The 15559-nt window shown below is 36.4% G+C and overlaps 1 protein-coding gene across 4 annotated transcripts in view; it reads right to left on the bottom strand.

The window, feature by feature from the left end:
- Nucleotides 1–13907, bottom strand: part of SLC12A1 (solute carrier family 12 member 1) — a 101788-nt gene extending 87881 nt beyond the window's left edge. Inside the window, exons 1-2 of one of the 4 annotated variants that reach the window (XM_050797132.1) lie at nt 13844–13907; nt 12033–12638 (exon numbers count right to left, since the gene is read on the bottom strand). In XM_050797132.1, coding sequence (XP_050653089.1) covers nt 12033–12452 — 420 coding nt within the window. In that variant the 5' untranslated portion in view covers nt 12453–12638; nt 13844–13907. Of the gene's footprint in view, nt 1–12032; nt 12639–12867; nt 12930–13843 lie in introns of those variants that run through there. The other 3 variants (XM_050797135.1, XM_050797134.1, XM_050797133.1) reach the window with 3 other exon arrangements.
- Nucleotides 13908–15559: the final 1652 nt, after the last annotated feature.

The raw sequence follows: 15559 nt of genomic DNA, 5'->3' as shown, positions 1-15559 counted from the left end.
TGCACCACCACACCCAGCTAATCTTTTGTATTTTTAGTAGAGACAGGGTTTTGCCATGTTGCCCATGGCTGGTCTCCAACTCCTGAACTCAGGCAATCCACCTGCTTCAGCCTCCCAAAGTGCTAGGATTAGAGGTGTGAGCCACCGTGCCTATCCCATTTTATTCATTTTAAATCATGATAATAAAACTTCTATACACACCTCAGAGGATCTTTAAGAGAATTCAGTGAAAGACACATAGACCTGTTTTCTTTCTTTCCTTTCTTCTTTTCTCTTTTCTTCTTTCTTTCTTTCCTTCTCCTTCCTTCCTTCCTTCCTTCCTTCCTTCCTTCCTTCCTTCCTTCCTTCCTTCCTTCCTTCCTTCCTTCCTTCCTTCCTTCCTTTCTTCCTTCCTTCCTTTCTCTTTCTTTCTTTCTTTCTTTCTTTCTTTCTTTCTTTCTTTCTTTCTTTCTTTCTTTCTTTCTTTCTTTCTTTCTCTTTCTTTCTCTCTCTCTCTCTCTTTCCCCTCCCTCCTTCCCTCCCTCCCTCCCTCCCTCCCTCCCTTCCTTCCTTCCTTCCTTCCTTCCTTCCTTCCTTCCTTCCTTCCTTCCTTCCTTCCTTCCTTCCTTCCTCTTTCTTTCTCTCTCTTTGACAGAGTCTTGCTCTGTTGCCCAGGCTGGAGTGCAGTGGCATGAATTTGGCTCACTGCAACCTCCACATCCCAGATTCAAGTGATACTCCTGCCTCAACCTCCAGAGTAGCTGGGACTACAGGTGCGCACCACCACACCCAGGTAATTTTTGTATTTTTAGTAGAGACAGGGCTTCACCATGTTGGCCAGAATGGTCTTGATCTCTTGAGCCTCGGCCTTCCAAAGTGCTGAGATTACAGACATGAGCCACCACACCCGGCCAACATGTTTTCTAAGAAAACAAAACAAAAAAGTTTAAAGTATTCCACAAAAGTTTAAATGCACTGGATGACGACAAGAATGTTATCCTGTAGAAGTTTCTTTGAGATTCACTTATGCCTTTGCCTGAGAATTGTTGAATGTGCTAGTATCTTGTGGAAGATAAGAATTTTCATAACTGATTACCAGTTGAGTAGAAATAAGAAGTAGGTAGTATAAATAAGGGTTTAAACTTTTAAAAGGTTTTTTCCTGTGACCTGACTTTGAAAAAGACTTCCATTCTCATGAAGATAGTATCTGAGTTCAAGAGGGGAGGAAACAGCTCCTTTTCTGTAAAATTGAGAATAGTTCTCTATCTCTAATTTCTCTTTAAGATATGGGTTTGAATAATTTCAGATGCACCTACTTAATTTAGCTTGTCTGGCTTTTACCTAGCCCTTTGTGTAGACTGTACTTCTTTGAGCTCTGAAAAAGGTTTTCTTTTCTAGGAAATATTTTGAAACCACTAGGGAAGTCTCTTAGATTGAGCCCTCAATTACCACAATTATAGAATGACTGTATCTTATTTAAGTGGTCTAAACTGGTTTAAGCCTGGGATGATATGTTCTGATATCGCTAGTTAAGAAGTCTTAGATAAAGCCATTTTTTTCTTCCTCTAAAATGGGACTGGTGTGAAATAAACATCCGTATTTATTATCAAAGGTTCATTTTAGGATGATTGAAGCTCTTGGCCTTGCCATATTCAAAGGCTCTTTCTTCTTTGGGCTAAAATATAGCTTACCCATGGTAAACTGCCCTCATTTGGGCTATATACTCCAAGTGACTTTGACTTCCTGTCTTCTTCTTCCAGCCTGTTCTTCTCCTTGTCTATTTATTTATTTATTTTTCCTTCCCAAGTAAGTACATTTTCTTTGTCTTTGTAAGGATTTCTTCTCAAACTTTCTTCTTCCGTGAGACCTTGTTCATGATACTATTGTGACACTTGAATAACCAACATAATACAGTGTCTTAAGAGTCATTGTGTGACAAGTGAATCAGAGAAAGATTCAGCACTTAATTACCATTATTATAGGATGATTCTAAGTTGTGGGCTACTTTTTCTCAGTACCAACCAAAGGCTTGGCATATAGCAGGCCATCAATAAACAGTGCTGAATCAGCCAGGCACAGTGGCTCAGACCTGTAATCCCAGCACTTTGGAAGGCTGAGGCAGGAGGATTGCTTGAGCCCAGAAGTTCGAGACCAGCCTAGGCAACATGGCGAAACACTGTCTCTACAGAAAATAGAAAAAATTAGCTGCATATGGTGGCATGCACCTCTAGTCCCAGCTACTTGGGAGGCTGAGGTGGGAAGATCCCTTGAGCTGGAGAGGTCAAGGTCAAGGCTGCAGTGAACCACAAATGTGCTACTGCATTCCAGCCTGGGTGACAGAGTGAGACCCTATCTCAAGCAAACAAACAAAAACAACAATAACAAAACAATGTGAATTCATGAGGTGGACTTGAAAGTTCGTGATCTCTACCACTTAAGAGCAGATACCCTAGTTTCTTATCCATTCTTGCCTCCTACTTCTTTTATCTTCCATCTCTATGGGATAGCTCATTTCTTATTGCTTCTTCTGGGTAGGTCACATTTAAAAGGGAAGAAGAAGAGAATGAATCCTCAGACAGATTATTTTATTATTTTCTGACAGTATTGGGAAAAAATGGAATAACAGAAGAGATTGAAGTTAATAATTAAAATTTAGTTTTTAATTACCTGAAGAATATGTTAATCTTAGACATCCTCAGTCCTTATTTGCACAAATAATTGAAAGCTAACATAATATATTTACACCAGCGTAAGAATAAAGACAGTCCAAAAAATTGAGGCTAACCGAGTGGGGCAGAAAACTGGTTATCTATACCAGCTACAAATGCAAACCAAGTATGTAATTCAAAATTTTCTACTTTTTAAAAAACAAAAAGAAATTGGTGCAATAAATTGGGTTTAGATATGGACCCTTACATTTTAATGTTATATTTAATCTTTGGAGAATATCATATTTCTAATATTTGCAATATAAGTATTTGTTAGCAATAGTTGCACCCCAACTTTCTGGGAACTGAATCACAGGAGTGTTTTAGTAATGTATTTTACTTAATGGAATATCTATAAAATATTATTTCAATATATAATCAGTATAAAAATATTAGGAAATATTTTACATTCTGTTTGTGATACTAAGTCTTTGATATTCAGTGTGTATTTTCCACTGGCAGTACATCTCAATTTGGATTAGCCACGTTCCAAGTGCTCAATAGCCCCATGTGGTTAGTGGCTACCCTATTGGACAGCACAGGTCTATATAATGCAGTCAATTTCAGATGCATGAAACATTTAAGGCTGTTTTTCCAGTCCATTAAAAATTCTGTTTTTCTCTGAAAGAATTCTATACACATATGGCAGCTGAATAGGTCAAATGTAACTTTCATTCTTTCATTACTGAAATGTATAATCAGTGAGAGCAGGGAGTTGAGGAATGTGTTAAAATGTCCATGAATGTTGAAGGGATTATTTGGTTAGGAGATCCATTTATTTGGCTTGATTTGAGAAAAAACTTTTTAAAAAACTGTCAATATTGTAGTTAATCAAGATCCCATAGCCAGACCATCAGCAGTTACTCACTTTGGGAGAGGGCAGTTTTCATTGTGTAGATTAATTGGGGATCCCAAGAGACACAGCCTTAGTCGCTTGCCTTTTTTAAAGTTGGTCTTGGGAATAAAACCCATGTTTTCTGATTAAGCTTGAAGATTTGGTCTGGGAAATTGCTCTGCTACCTGATAAACTCCAATGGTGATTGTGACCCTTAGATATGAATTGATGAGAATATCCAAGACTGTAAACAAATCTTACAAAGTAGGCTAAAGGATGAATAGGGTATTTAAAATTTCCTCTAAAATGAACATTCCTTCCTGATGGATGCCCTCTCTGGTCACAGTTTAATGGTTCTTCAATTTATCACTAGGACTTCACAATATGATGCAAGAAGAATATTCTATGAGAGGATGGCAGAGAAACCACTATATGTGCAAGTTAGTAAAGCAATCATTTTCTAAATTATTCAAAAGTGTAGTCAATGCAGGGTGTTCAACTCTCCCTTAGGTATGAATAATATGTTCAACCCGCTAGAGTTTCAAAGTTTTAAATATATTTATACCACAAAGGGGAAAAAAACCTCAAATGTATACTTCTTTTGTTGACTATTAAGGTCTGATAGTAAATTTACAAGCACAGAAGCCATTTCCATTGCTTACTCTCATGTAGGAGCCAAAAAAATCTGGCACCATAAACTAGGATACTTGGAATCTAGTTTTGGTTGTGCAATTAATTCAGGGTGCGTCCTCCTTCAAGGTGTTTAACAGTGCTTGAATGCTGCCAATAAGAATAAATCCAGTGGCTTTTGTGAAAATCTTATCTTGAAGTAATTTACTCTAAGGCAAAATTGTTTTTCTCTGTTTGCCATCTTACTGTTCTGACATGGCAAAGCAAACCTTGGTTTTACTCTTTAATAAATGCCTCCTTGGTAAATCAGAACAGCATTGTAAACTCATCTTATCATCAAAGTACTGAACATGACTTTGGGTGGAGGGTTTGTGGGGACTTGATGGCTATGAGCTGTGTAGCAAGTGGCCTGCAGTCTCCTGGCTGGTTCATGTTCTTGAGGCCAAAGTCTCAAAGACTAAAAGTTTTATGATTGCTGCCTGAAACCAGTTTTTCCCTTCATACATTGAATTTGTTTGTTTGTTCACACTCCCATTACCATAAATGATGACCCATAACCTTTTATAAATGTATTCTAAATTATGTAGCTTTAGGGAATGATTATTTATTTACTAAGAATTTTACCTGTGTGTTAAAGATTCAGGAAAAGTAAAATAAAGTATGTTTAAAAAATGAAAAGAAAGACCACTTGATAAAAGATTATCTCCACTCCAGTTTTGACAAACTAATGAATCTTCAATCACATGCAGTTTAAAGGGCAATGAGTTCTTGATAATGAAAGATTAAATTATTTTATTTAATATGTAATGTGATTTTCAGACCCCAGAAACATATCAGATACCTTTATAGCTATTATCAAAGCAGAGGAAAATAAATATATTTGTTCTTTAAGTTCCAGCTAGATACTATTTGTTACTTAAATCTTTATGGGGCAGGGAAAATAAATATATTTATTCTTTAAGTTCCAACTAGATAATATTTGCTACTTACACATTCTTTTGAATTTTGAACCTTTAATCTCAGGTTGATAGAATTCTTAGACCACCACCGAGAGACAGTTCCATTAATATTTACACCTAGATGATCCTCCTGTTGTTTTAAACTTTCTTTTATTATTGTCATATTCAAACATATGTAAAAGTAATGAGAATAACAAAATAAATCTCAGATACTCATTATTGAGTTTCAACAATGATCAACATATGGCGAAACTTATTCCACCTAACCTAAGCCCCTCCCACTCCTGCCACTCAATTATCTAAATGCTAATCCCAGTAAGAACCAGATGATTCCTAAGCTTCATTTCAGAATGAAAAACATATGATTCTAATCATATTTCCATACTTTACTGATCAACATTATGTTTATACATTTCTATCCCTTTGGGATAAAAGGCAATATTTTAAATTATGAAAATGAAAGTCTTTTTTTCTTGTTTTGAAAGTTATTACACATTATGCCTATAAATCACTACCAATGGTCACAATTTGTAATCATAATGCATTTACTATAGCTGAAACCACATATCTCACACATAAATTGACTTGTGTTTTTGATAATTTAGGACAAAAGTTAGCTATGTGCAATGAACTGGCTATGAAAAAGAAAATGGAAAGGTTCTTAATATTTTCCAAGTATAAGTTTAAGGGAACTACTACTCTTCTTGCCATCTATTACTAAACTATTTATAATAAAAAATTATTTTTGGTTTTTGTTTTTTCCCACAGATTGTTTTAACAGTGTGAGCTCCCCAGGGAACTGGCCTTGAGTACTAAAAAACTCTAACTAAAGTATCAGAATGAACTCTTAGTTGCAGAGTTTCACTCCAACAAATATTTTAGGGGTGGCTTCTGGTCACTGGTCATGAAGGCGTTTATTGCTTCAATTTTAATGTCTATTTTATTTGGCTGTTTGTTAGTTTAGCAATTATTTCTAATTTCAGATATCCCCAATTTGAATGCCAAAGTTGCAAATTTGAACTTTGAAACACTGTAGAACAGGTTATTTTCTAGAGAAAACATTTGTACATTTTTGTCCTTTTATAGAAGATAAGCATTTAATACATTGATTTATGTGGTTTAATGTTTGTTAACTTGACTACATTTCCCTTGTTCGTATCCATAACAATGTCGTTTGACTTATAAAATTCTAGAGGAGGCCGGGCGCAGTGGCTCACGCCTGTAGTCCCAGCACTTTGGGAGGTTGAGGTGGGCGGATCACGAGGTCAGGAGATGGAGACCATCTTGGCTAACAAGGTGAAACCTGTCTCTACTAAAAATAAAAAAAAAAAAAAAAAAAAACCAAAATAGCCAGGCGTTGTGGTGGTGCCTATAGTCCCAGCTACTTGGGCGGCTGAGGCAGGAGAATGGCGTGAATCTGGAAGGCAGAGCTTGCAGTGAGCCAAGATCGTGCTGCTGTGCTGCAGCCTGGGCAACAGAGCGAGACCCCATCTCAAAAAAAAAAAAAAAAAAGAAAAAAGTTCTAGAGGAAAGAGGTCAAGTCACTTTAACTCACTTTACACAGAAACTCTTGTAAATACATGCTTAATAAATGCTTCTGATGATGATAATGAAAGTGATTGAGACATAATTCTGTAGGACAAGCAATACGATTTGTCACAGTCTCAGAAAAAAGGACTGAAACAAGGAAGAGCCTCCTGCTCAGCCCATCATGACAGTGTGATTTTCTTCTTCATGCCTGAGTCCCACCATTCTCCACAGCTGTTGAATGAGTTAATGAAAAGTGCCGTGGGAAAGCAGACTGAGGATGGAAAGTAGAACTGAAGGGCAAGGACTCTGGAGTCCTGCAGACATTAGTTCAACTTACCAGCCATGTGACCTTGGTTTCTTGACCTTGGAAGTTCATTGACTTTTGCAAGTCTTTGTTTTCTCTTCTAAAAGATCTGTAGCATTTTATAAAACTTTCACCATCCACAAAAAAGCAATAATAATAGTACCCCCCTTGAGGCATTGTTGTTAAGGATTGAGTGAGAATTTTTTAAGTGTGAGCACAGTGTCTGAAACATAACAAGTTCTCCATAAAAAGTTGGTTATTACTACACTGCATTTAAAGCTAATGCTTTTATTTACAAATTGTTTGTAGTTGTTAACAGCATAATGATCCAAATATACAGTCATTCCATTGATTTTTGTTTTGGATTAGTTTCTATAGAGTTAGCTTCTTTAAGAAAAACATTTGTCTTAATTTTATAGTATTTCATACTTTTCATAGATAGCTTATTTCAATGACACATGGCTTTGATAGAAAGTCTCTATATTTCCTTGAATCCTTTTAAATTATATTTTTCTGAAATGCTAACAACAATGGTGGTTAGTAAGGTTGCAAAGGAGTTTCATTTTGGTTAGTCCTGTAGTAAGGAATTGTATGAAAAGTTGGCCACAGGAATTAGGCTGGATACTGAAAGCAAAATTCTCTTTACAAAGTAAAGGCACTAGATTAATCTTTGCCAGATGCCAAATAATTATTACATGTGCTTTAATATGGAAAGATCTCCAGGGTATGTTTGGTAAAAACTGCAGAGTGCAGAACAATGTGGAAAATACGTTCTAGTACATGTTTGAAAATAAATGTAAACAGAAAGTTAGATTGATAGGAATCCAGATATTTATAGATATATGTGTATGTTTATATAAGCCTAGAACATTTCTGGAAGGATTTACAAGAAACTGTCAGTAATGATTGTTGTCCTGGAGAGAATAACTGAATATTGATGTTAGACGAGAAACACTTTATTACATATTTTTTAGTACTTGTTAAATATTTTATTAGTATTTATTTTACTTTTAAAATAAAAAGCTAGTATAAAAATTACCACTATCATCAATGATCATTTATTGAATTCTTACCCATTGTAAGGGTAGACTTTATACTCATAGAAACCAATGTTCACAAGCATCTTGCAAGACAAGTAGAAGTTACGTAGCTCGTACAAGAGCTTGTACAGAGCAAGTAAAGGATAGTTGTTTCTCCTGCTCTTAAGTAGAGTTTTCAGAAATTTATCATTCATGGTCACCAGTATAGGTAGGTATTTAGCTCTTTACTAACATAGATAATAAAAATAATTTATTCAATTATGATCTCAAGTCATTGGGATTACAAATTCTGTCACTATCTATCACACCTATAATTTCATTTAAGGTAGAGCCTTAAAATAATGTCTTTCAAACCTGTTTTTTATTTTACCTATTAGAATAATTTTGTCATGTAACTTTTTTCTCGCTTGGAAATTATAACCAAAATTTACACAAAATCCAATTGGTTTTCTGACTAACCATGTTCTGCCATTCAGTATGAATGTGCTATTGCTATTATAACTTTTAAAAGCATTATAAATCACAGTTACAAAAAGTATTGTCTAGCTTATACTATGTCAATTACCTTCTACTTTTAAATGATTTAAGTAAACACTATTATTTATATTTTTTGCATACAAAATCTGTGAAGGGTCTGAGTATTAATCATGTAATGTTTGTCCTGTTGATGATTTCTAGTTGTGATTTGAGGAACTACCATAAAAATGTCAAGGGCCACAAGGAGGTGGCAGCATAGCTACAGCACATTGCAGGTTTTCACTTCTTATATTTGAGGGGGGAAAAGTAAGGGAGTAGCTGAGTCAAATTCACTAGCAAACAATAAAGAGATAAACTGAAGAAGGCCCAGGCTGCTACACATGGAGAGGCAGGCTAGGCCGTACAATTTCAGCAACACTAGAATGGGTCTGGCTGCAGAAATGTGCACATTGTAGATTGTGTGGTTGAATCTGAATTCTACTCCCAATTTGGCTATGTAGATACGTCTTCATGATTTAATCAAGATGAAGTTTCCTAGATAACCGAGCATCAAGTCTATACAAAGAGTAGCTTATTACTATACGCGTTCAAAATGATTATTCAGAGCTTAGGCCTAATTTTTAATATTTTAATTTGCCATTCCTTTGTGTCTAAGAAAAAAATGCTTTAAGTCAAAGTTCAGTCTTTAGTTTCATTTTATCTCTTCAAAAAGCAGCTATTACATTTATCTAATGCAGCTATTTACTGTGTGGTCATTCAGATGGCTTTCTTTTTCTTTCTTTTTTCTTTTTTTTTTTTGAGTCAGAGTTTCACTCTCATTGCCCAGGCTGGAGTACAGTGGCATGATCTCAGCTCACCACAACCTCTGCCTCCCAGGTTCAAGCTTCTCCTGCCTCAGCCTCCCAGGTAGCCAGGATTACAAGCATGTGCCACCATGCCTGGCTAATTTTTTTTTTTTTTTTTTTTTTTTTTTAGTAGAGAAGAGATTTCAGTTGGTTATGGCTGGTCTTGAATTTTTGACCTCAGGTAGTCCACCAGCCGCAGCCTCTGAAAGTGCTGGGATTACAGGAATGAGCCACCACACCCAGCCTTTAGATGGCTTTCTAAACTCCTGATCCTTTAGAGCTTTTCTCCCTTTATTGAAAGATTTACCTAAGCCATGGCTTTTGCAATTATAAATAAGCTACTTTTCTCTGTCTGGAATGTCAGTCCTAAGAACAATGTGAATTTATTCCATTTCTTTTTTAATGAAGTTAGAATTCTATTTTCTTTTGTTGTAAATTGGGGAAGTAGGTGAATGAGAATATTTAAATTGTGATACTAACTTTAAAAAAGGAGGCAGCTTTAAAAATTATCATGCGCGATGTGGTAGAGTATTGTGGGATAGAATTTCAGGTCTTTTTAAAAAAGAACTTTGATTCATTTTAATTCTTCAGAAACAATTGAAATATCTTTTTACGATGCCCTAAATTTCTTTCTGCCTTTTCCATGTCTTGGAAACTCCTGGTGGCTGCTTCTGTCAACCTTCTTTTCATTTTTCTTCTCCTTTTTCTCTCTGCCATTTTCCTTTCCTTTCCTGACACAGAAAAGGACAGTGACATCTCAGCTGGATTTCAAGAGTTCAGATTGCCTCCCTTCTCAAAAATCTTCATGGAGCTACCATGTTGTCTGAAATTGTTGCATTGCTAACTTCTTTTGATTAAAGCATCAAATATGCCAGATAAAATCTAAATCTTAGGCCTATAAGGAAACCAGCCATTTGGCAGACTGTTGCCTATTTAGTACACAGGACTAGCAAGGTTTGGTGGGGAAAGGGGATAAGGAAACAAAATTAAAAACATGAACTCCTCCTCAGGAAGTCACTCAGTCTCTGGTGGTAGGACCCAGAGTCAGGGACCGTAGCAGCCAAGGCAAATACATTTTAGAGATGGATTTTCTTGAGAAAGGAAAGGTGAGCAGAAACTAAAGAAAGATTTTCCCCTTTATTAGCATCTTTCCTAAGAGTAGTATTCCTAGACTTTCTGGAGTGGATGACCATTTAAAAAAATATTGAAGGAATGAATGGATGAATGCACACAAAAGGAACTGTTTCAATCATTTTCTTCTCTCTCCTCAAAACTTGGGCAAGAGTAAACTCATTTGAATATGTGACATCTAATCATTCTTTTTAGCAGGTAATTATATTTCATAAAGAATGATGTTTATTCCAAACTGGTCTGGAAGAGCAGGAAGATAAAGTTGATCAGTATATTTTGGAAAAAGTTATGGAAGAAGAAATCTACTAAGTTATAAGGTTGGAGGCTGGGTGTGGTGGCTTATACCTGTAATCCCAGCACTTTGGGAGGCTGAGGTGGGCTGATCACCTGAGGTCGGGAGTTCGAGACCAGCCTGACCAACATGGAGAAACCCTGTCTCTACTAAAAATACAAAAAAATTAGCTGGGTGTGGTAGTGCATGCCTGTAATCCCAGCTACTCGGGAGGCTGAGGCAGGAGAATCGCTTGAACCTGGGAGGCGGAGGTTGTGGTGAGCCGAGATTGTACCATTGCACTCCAGACTGGGCAACAAAAGAGAAACTTTGTCTCAAAAAAAAAAAAAAAAAAAGATTAGAAAAAGTGCTGCGTCATACTTCTAACACACTTGGGAACCCTGGCTGTATTTCTTAAATAATGAAAAGTTTAGCCACTTCTGCTGCTTCTGTACTTAAATTTAATTTAGTTATTTTTATATGCTTAAGCACATTCAGGAGCCTCAGGCAAAGTTTTAAAGAGGAAGGGATAAAATGCTGAATCTTATAAATCTCTGCCCTCTCTTTAAAGAATATAAAATTACTCCTATGCACTAAAGGCTGGCACCCACAGTATTAACTACAGCAAGCACAAATGTTTTGCTTTTTATACGATTGACATAGAGACATTAATACTGACGTGAAACCAGCTTGATATTCAGTTTGACATGTTTAACCAAGAGTAAATTGAGTAGGCTATCATCATAAACAAGGAACAACATATTGCCTAACGTTTAGAGTTAATTCTTTAGTTCTCTATCCGAAGTCAGAAAACATTTGTGGAGCTGGGCACAGTGGCTCATGCCTGTAATCTCAGCTCTTTGGGAGGCTGAGGTGGGAGGATCCCTTGAAGTTAGGAGTTCGAGACCAGCTTGAGCAACACTGCAAGACTCTGTCTCTATAAAAAATAAAAAAGTCAGTCAGGTGTGGTGGTGCATGCCTGTAGTCCCAGCTGCTCAGGAGGTTGAGGTGGGAGGATTGCTTGAGCCCAGGAGTTCAAAGCTGCAGTGTTCACCACACTTCAGGCTGGGTGACAGAGCAAGACTTTGTCTCAAGAAAAAAAAAGAAAAAAAAAATCCAAAGAAAAAAGCATCTGTGAAACAGTTTTTTGTGTATTTTCTGTTTACTGGGAACTAGAGACAGTTTTGTAAGTAAGATGGATAGTGTTTGGAATAGACCTCTCCATTTGACTGTTTCACATTCATTCATAGTGTAATGAAAGAGAAGGAAATGACCTGAAGTTATGAATAAGGGAGGACACTTGCCTGTGTCCTTCAAGCTCACCTTTGCGAGTTGCTCATGAATCTCAAGCAGGCTGGGTCGGTTGACCTTGGGTCCACTGATGCTGCCGGTGTTGCGATAGTACTCTATCTTGGGAACGGCATCCATGGTGTTGTGGCCAAAAGTTTGTAGGTAGTATGTGTTTGTGTGAGAATCATAAGCATGAAAACTGGCATCTGTTTTAGCAGTTTCTCCACTTTGGAGGAAATTGTCATAGCACTCCTGATTCCCAGGCCTAAAGCTGATTCTGAGTCTTTTCTGAGCCTCATCCCCAAAAGAGGTTTCTTCATAATGTGGTGGGTCAGTGTTGTCATTTGCTGCTGCACTGCTCTCATGGTTCTCATTTATGACATTAACTTGAAAGCGATTGGTATTACTGGGCACTGAATCCAGAAATATGTTGGAAGAGTTGTTCAGTGACATCTTCCAAAATTGATTTTTTACTGAGCTATCTACTTTATGGTTGTGTTAAAAAATCTATATATTTCTTCATCAAAATAAACACTAATGTGCTTCCATTAGGGAGCTCCTGGCTTTTGTTCTGGACCATTCAATAAATAGATTCTTGATATATTGTTTCCTATATAATCTTCAGGATGTTCTTCAAAGCTGTCATTGAAAAAGAAAATTCAACTTGTTTCAAGTAATACAAATATATTTAGGTGAGGGTGGGATATAAGGGAACAGTTTTGTTTTACAAGACATACAATTTTAAACTCATTTCACTAAAATTTATCTGTCCATGAACCTTAGTCGTGTGAGTAATTAAATCCAATAATAAATAACTGGAAAACTGTTCCAGCAAACAGAATTTCCAATGCAGTCATTAAAATGTTACCTGTGTTTGTAGTATTTGCTTGGATTCAGTGCACTGGAGTTCACTATGACTTTAGGACAGATGTAATTTTACCTATTGAATACAGTAAGACCTGATGAGAATGTTCTTAGCCTAAGACATAGTTCACTGACAGTACTAAATACTGAAACTGCAAAGTATTTTGATTGATAGGAATATACACTATATGACATGTAAAATGAAAGACAAAACTTCTAAAAAATATATTCTTGCTAGTTTATAAAAATCTGTACATGTTCAACTAATAAATTGGTTCCAAATTTTGCTACCTATACAACAAGTAAAAAATTATGTTTTAGAATATGCATTTAAAAAATACATCCCATCAAGATGATGTCTCTGTGAATTCTTGGGTCTTTTACAAGATCCAAATATTTCGTTTGCTCGTACATTTGTTTGTTTTGCAAATACTAACATGAAACCTTAAAAATATGAATATAGAAATAAGTCATATATCTATAAGAAATAAGGCATGTACCTTAAAAAAGTCCTCTGTTATATTTAGGTAAAATAATCATGCTCTACTGACTCATTTTAATGAAATGTCCTCAATAATTGAGAGGTTTATATTTGACTGTGAGATGAATAGACTTCACAATAATTTTCACAATTTCATAGTACTGGCCTGTCTTAAAACACTTTCTTTAGAATTATATTTCCTTATTTATATCTTAAAATTCAGCTTTTCAAGGGAAGTTCTAGAAACATGAGATAAATATAAATAAAAACTTGTCTCTCTCATGCAATTATTAAAGCTGTGTATTTGCATTAAAAAAACCCTCAACTTCATTTCTCAAGTATCCTTTCCTGGGGAAATTGTAAATGAAGCTATTGTCTTTTTAGTTTTTAGAAAATACTTCTCTTCATAGTGCTTGACACCCTCACCTACTCGTCAGAATCTACTTTATAACACAATATTAAGTATTATTTTTACCCTGCCCAGAAATGTTCAACTTACCACCAAGGAGCCTTCTTCCGAGGAAATGTAACCTGCTTCAGAGTCACCCAGGAATATATGGGGCACTTAGCTTTCAGCCCAGAATGTTAGGCTTCTGCTTATTGGTTAGAAACTTTCTTGAAGGAGATGACTGTGCAATGATTGGCCTGGAATAGTACTGTAAGCCCTACCAGGTCATTAGCCCTGAGGAACCTTAAGCACCACATCAACTGGTAACTAGTAGTAAACCATTAATCCTTTTAGACAGGAAGTAACATAGAGTTTCTTTAATTCATAAGGACAATTGCATTGCTTAATAGCAATTGTCCAAAAAATGTGAGCATTGCATTAGTCATTTGGGAATAGATTAATTGAGTTCCACTGTCTTGTTTCAGATGAGCCCTAGTGACCTCCTGTTGTTTAGCATGTGTAACAAAATATGGTTCTCCAGAGATAATTTCTATACTCTGTAACTAGAAAGTAGTATCTGAAATGATTTTATCTTGCTTGTGGTAGATATTACCTTGAGTCTTTTGCATGGGAAATAAGTAGATTGGGAGTGGAATCAATGATTTATTGAAAATATTTCTATTTTGGGAAATACAGGAAAACTGGTTTTTTTTTGTTTTTTGTTTTTGTTTTTTTTTTGAGACGGAATCTCGCTCTGTTGCCCAGGTTGCGGTGCGCTGGTGCAATCTCGGCTCACTGCAACCTCTGCCTCCCAGGTTCAAGCGATTCTTCTGCCTCAGCCACCTGAGTAGCTGGGATTACAGGTGCCCACCAGCACGCCTGGCTAATTTTTTTGGTAATTTTGGTAGAGATGGGGTTTCAACATGTCGGCCAGGCTGGTCTCGAACTCCGGACCTCAGGTGATCCACCTGGCTCAGCCTCCCAAAATGTCGAGATTACAGGTGTGAGCCACCGCGCCCAGCCGGGAAAACTGTTTTAAGCAGGAATCAAACTGTGGGTAAGTATCCCAGTGGCACTACTAAATGACCTGTCTCCAACTGGAAAAACATTTTTTTGTCAAATTCAGTTTTTGAGTTTTGTTGAAGAAAAGATTTTTCTTTTTCAGATTTGCAAGTAGGTGATTATTAACACAGCAAACAATTCCTCCCTCAGGTCTGTCAATGATTTTCAATCAGGATGATTGAATGAGTCCTCTTGGTTTCTTATAAGAAACGACTCAAGAGATTTCCAGTTGTCTGAATAGCTCAGTTGTGGTGTAATATAGTGGCTAGGAACAAGACTCAAGTCAGAAAGCCCAATTTATGTCCTGGCCCTGCCACTTGCTGTCTGTGTGAACTCAGTCAAGTTACTCAGTCTTTCTGTGCCTTAATTTTCTCATGTGCAAATGCAGATGTGGATAATCATTGTACCTACCTTGTTGTAGAGTTATTTTGAGGAATGAATGAGCTAGTTTGTGTATGGGGTTTAGAACAGCAACGATTTTTTTTTAGCTTTATATAGTTTTTTATTTGCCAATTTAAAAATAATTTTCTTCCCCCTTTAAACTATTAATCTCTTGATTACCTGTTCCATTGCTCTAGACTATTGTTAGTTAAGCAACCCTAAATTTACACCTTCAAAGGGATGACAGGTGAAAGTTTACATCTCCAAGGCATAGAACTTAGATCTAAACACCATTATTTGCTGAAACAAAAAGGACATGAATAAAGGCCCACTCAAAACGAGATTGTCAGGAAAAGTATCCTAAACAAAGGTAAGATTTGGTGT

The sequence above is a fragment of the Macaca thibetana genome, chromosome 7 (genome assembly GCF_024542745.1).
Source record: "Macaca thibetana thibetana isolate TM-01 chromosome 7, ASM2454274v1, whole genome shotgun sequence".
Taxonomy (NCBI): Eukaryota; Metazoa; Chordata; class Mammalia; order Primates; family Cercopithecidae; genus Macaca; species Macaca thibetana.
This window is presented reverse-complemented; position numbering and strand designations above follow the sequence as displayed.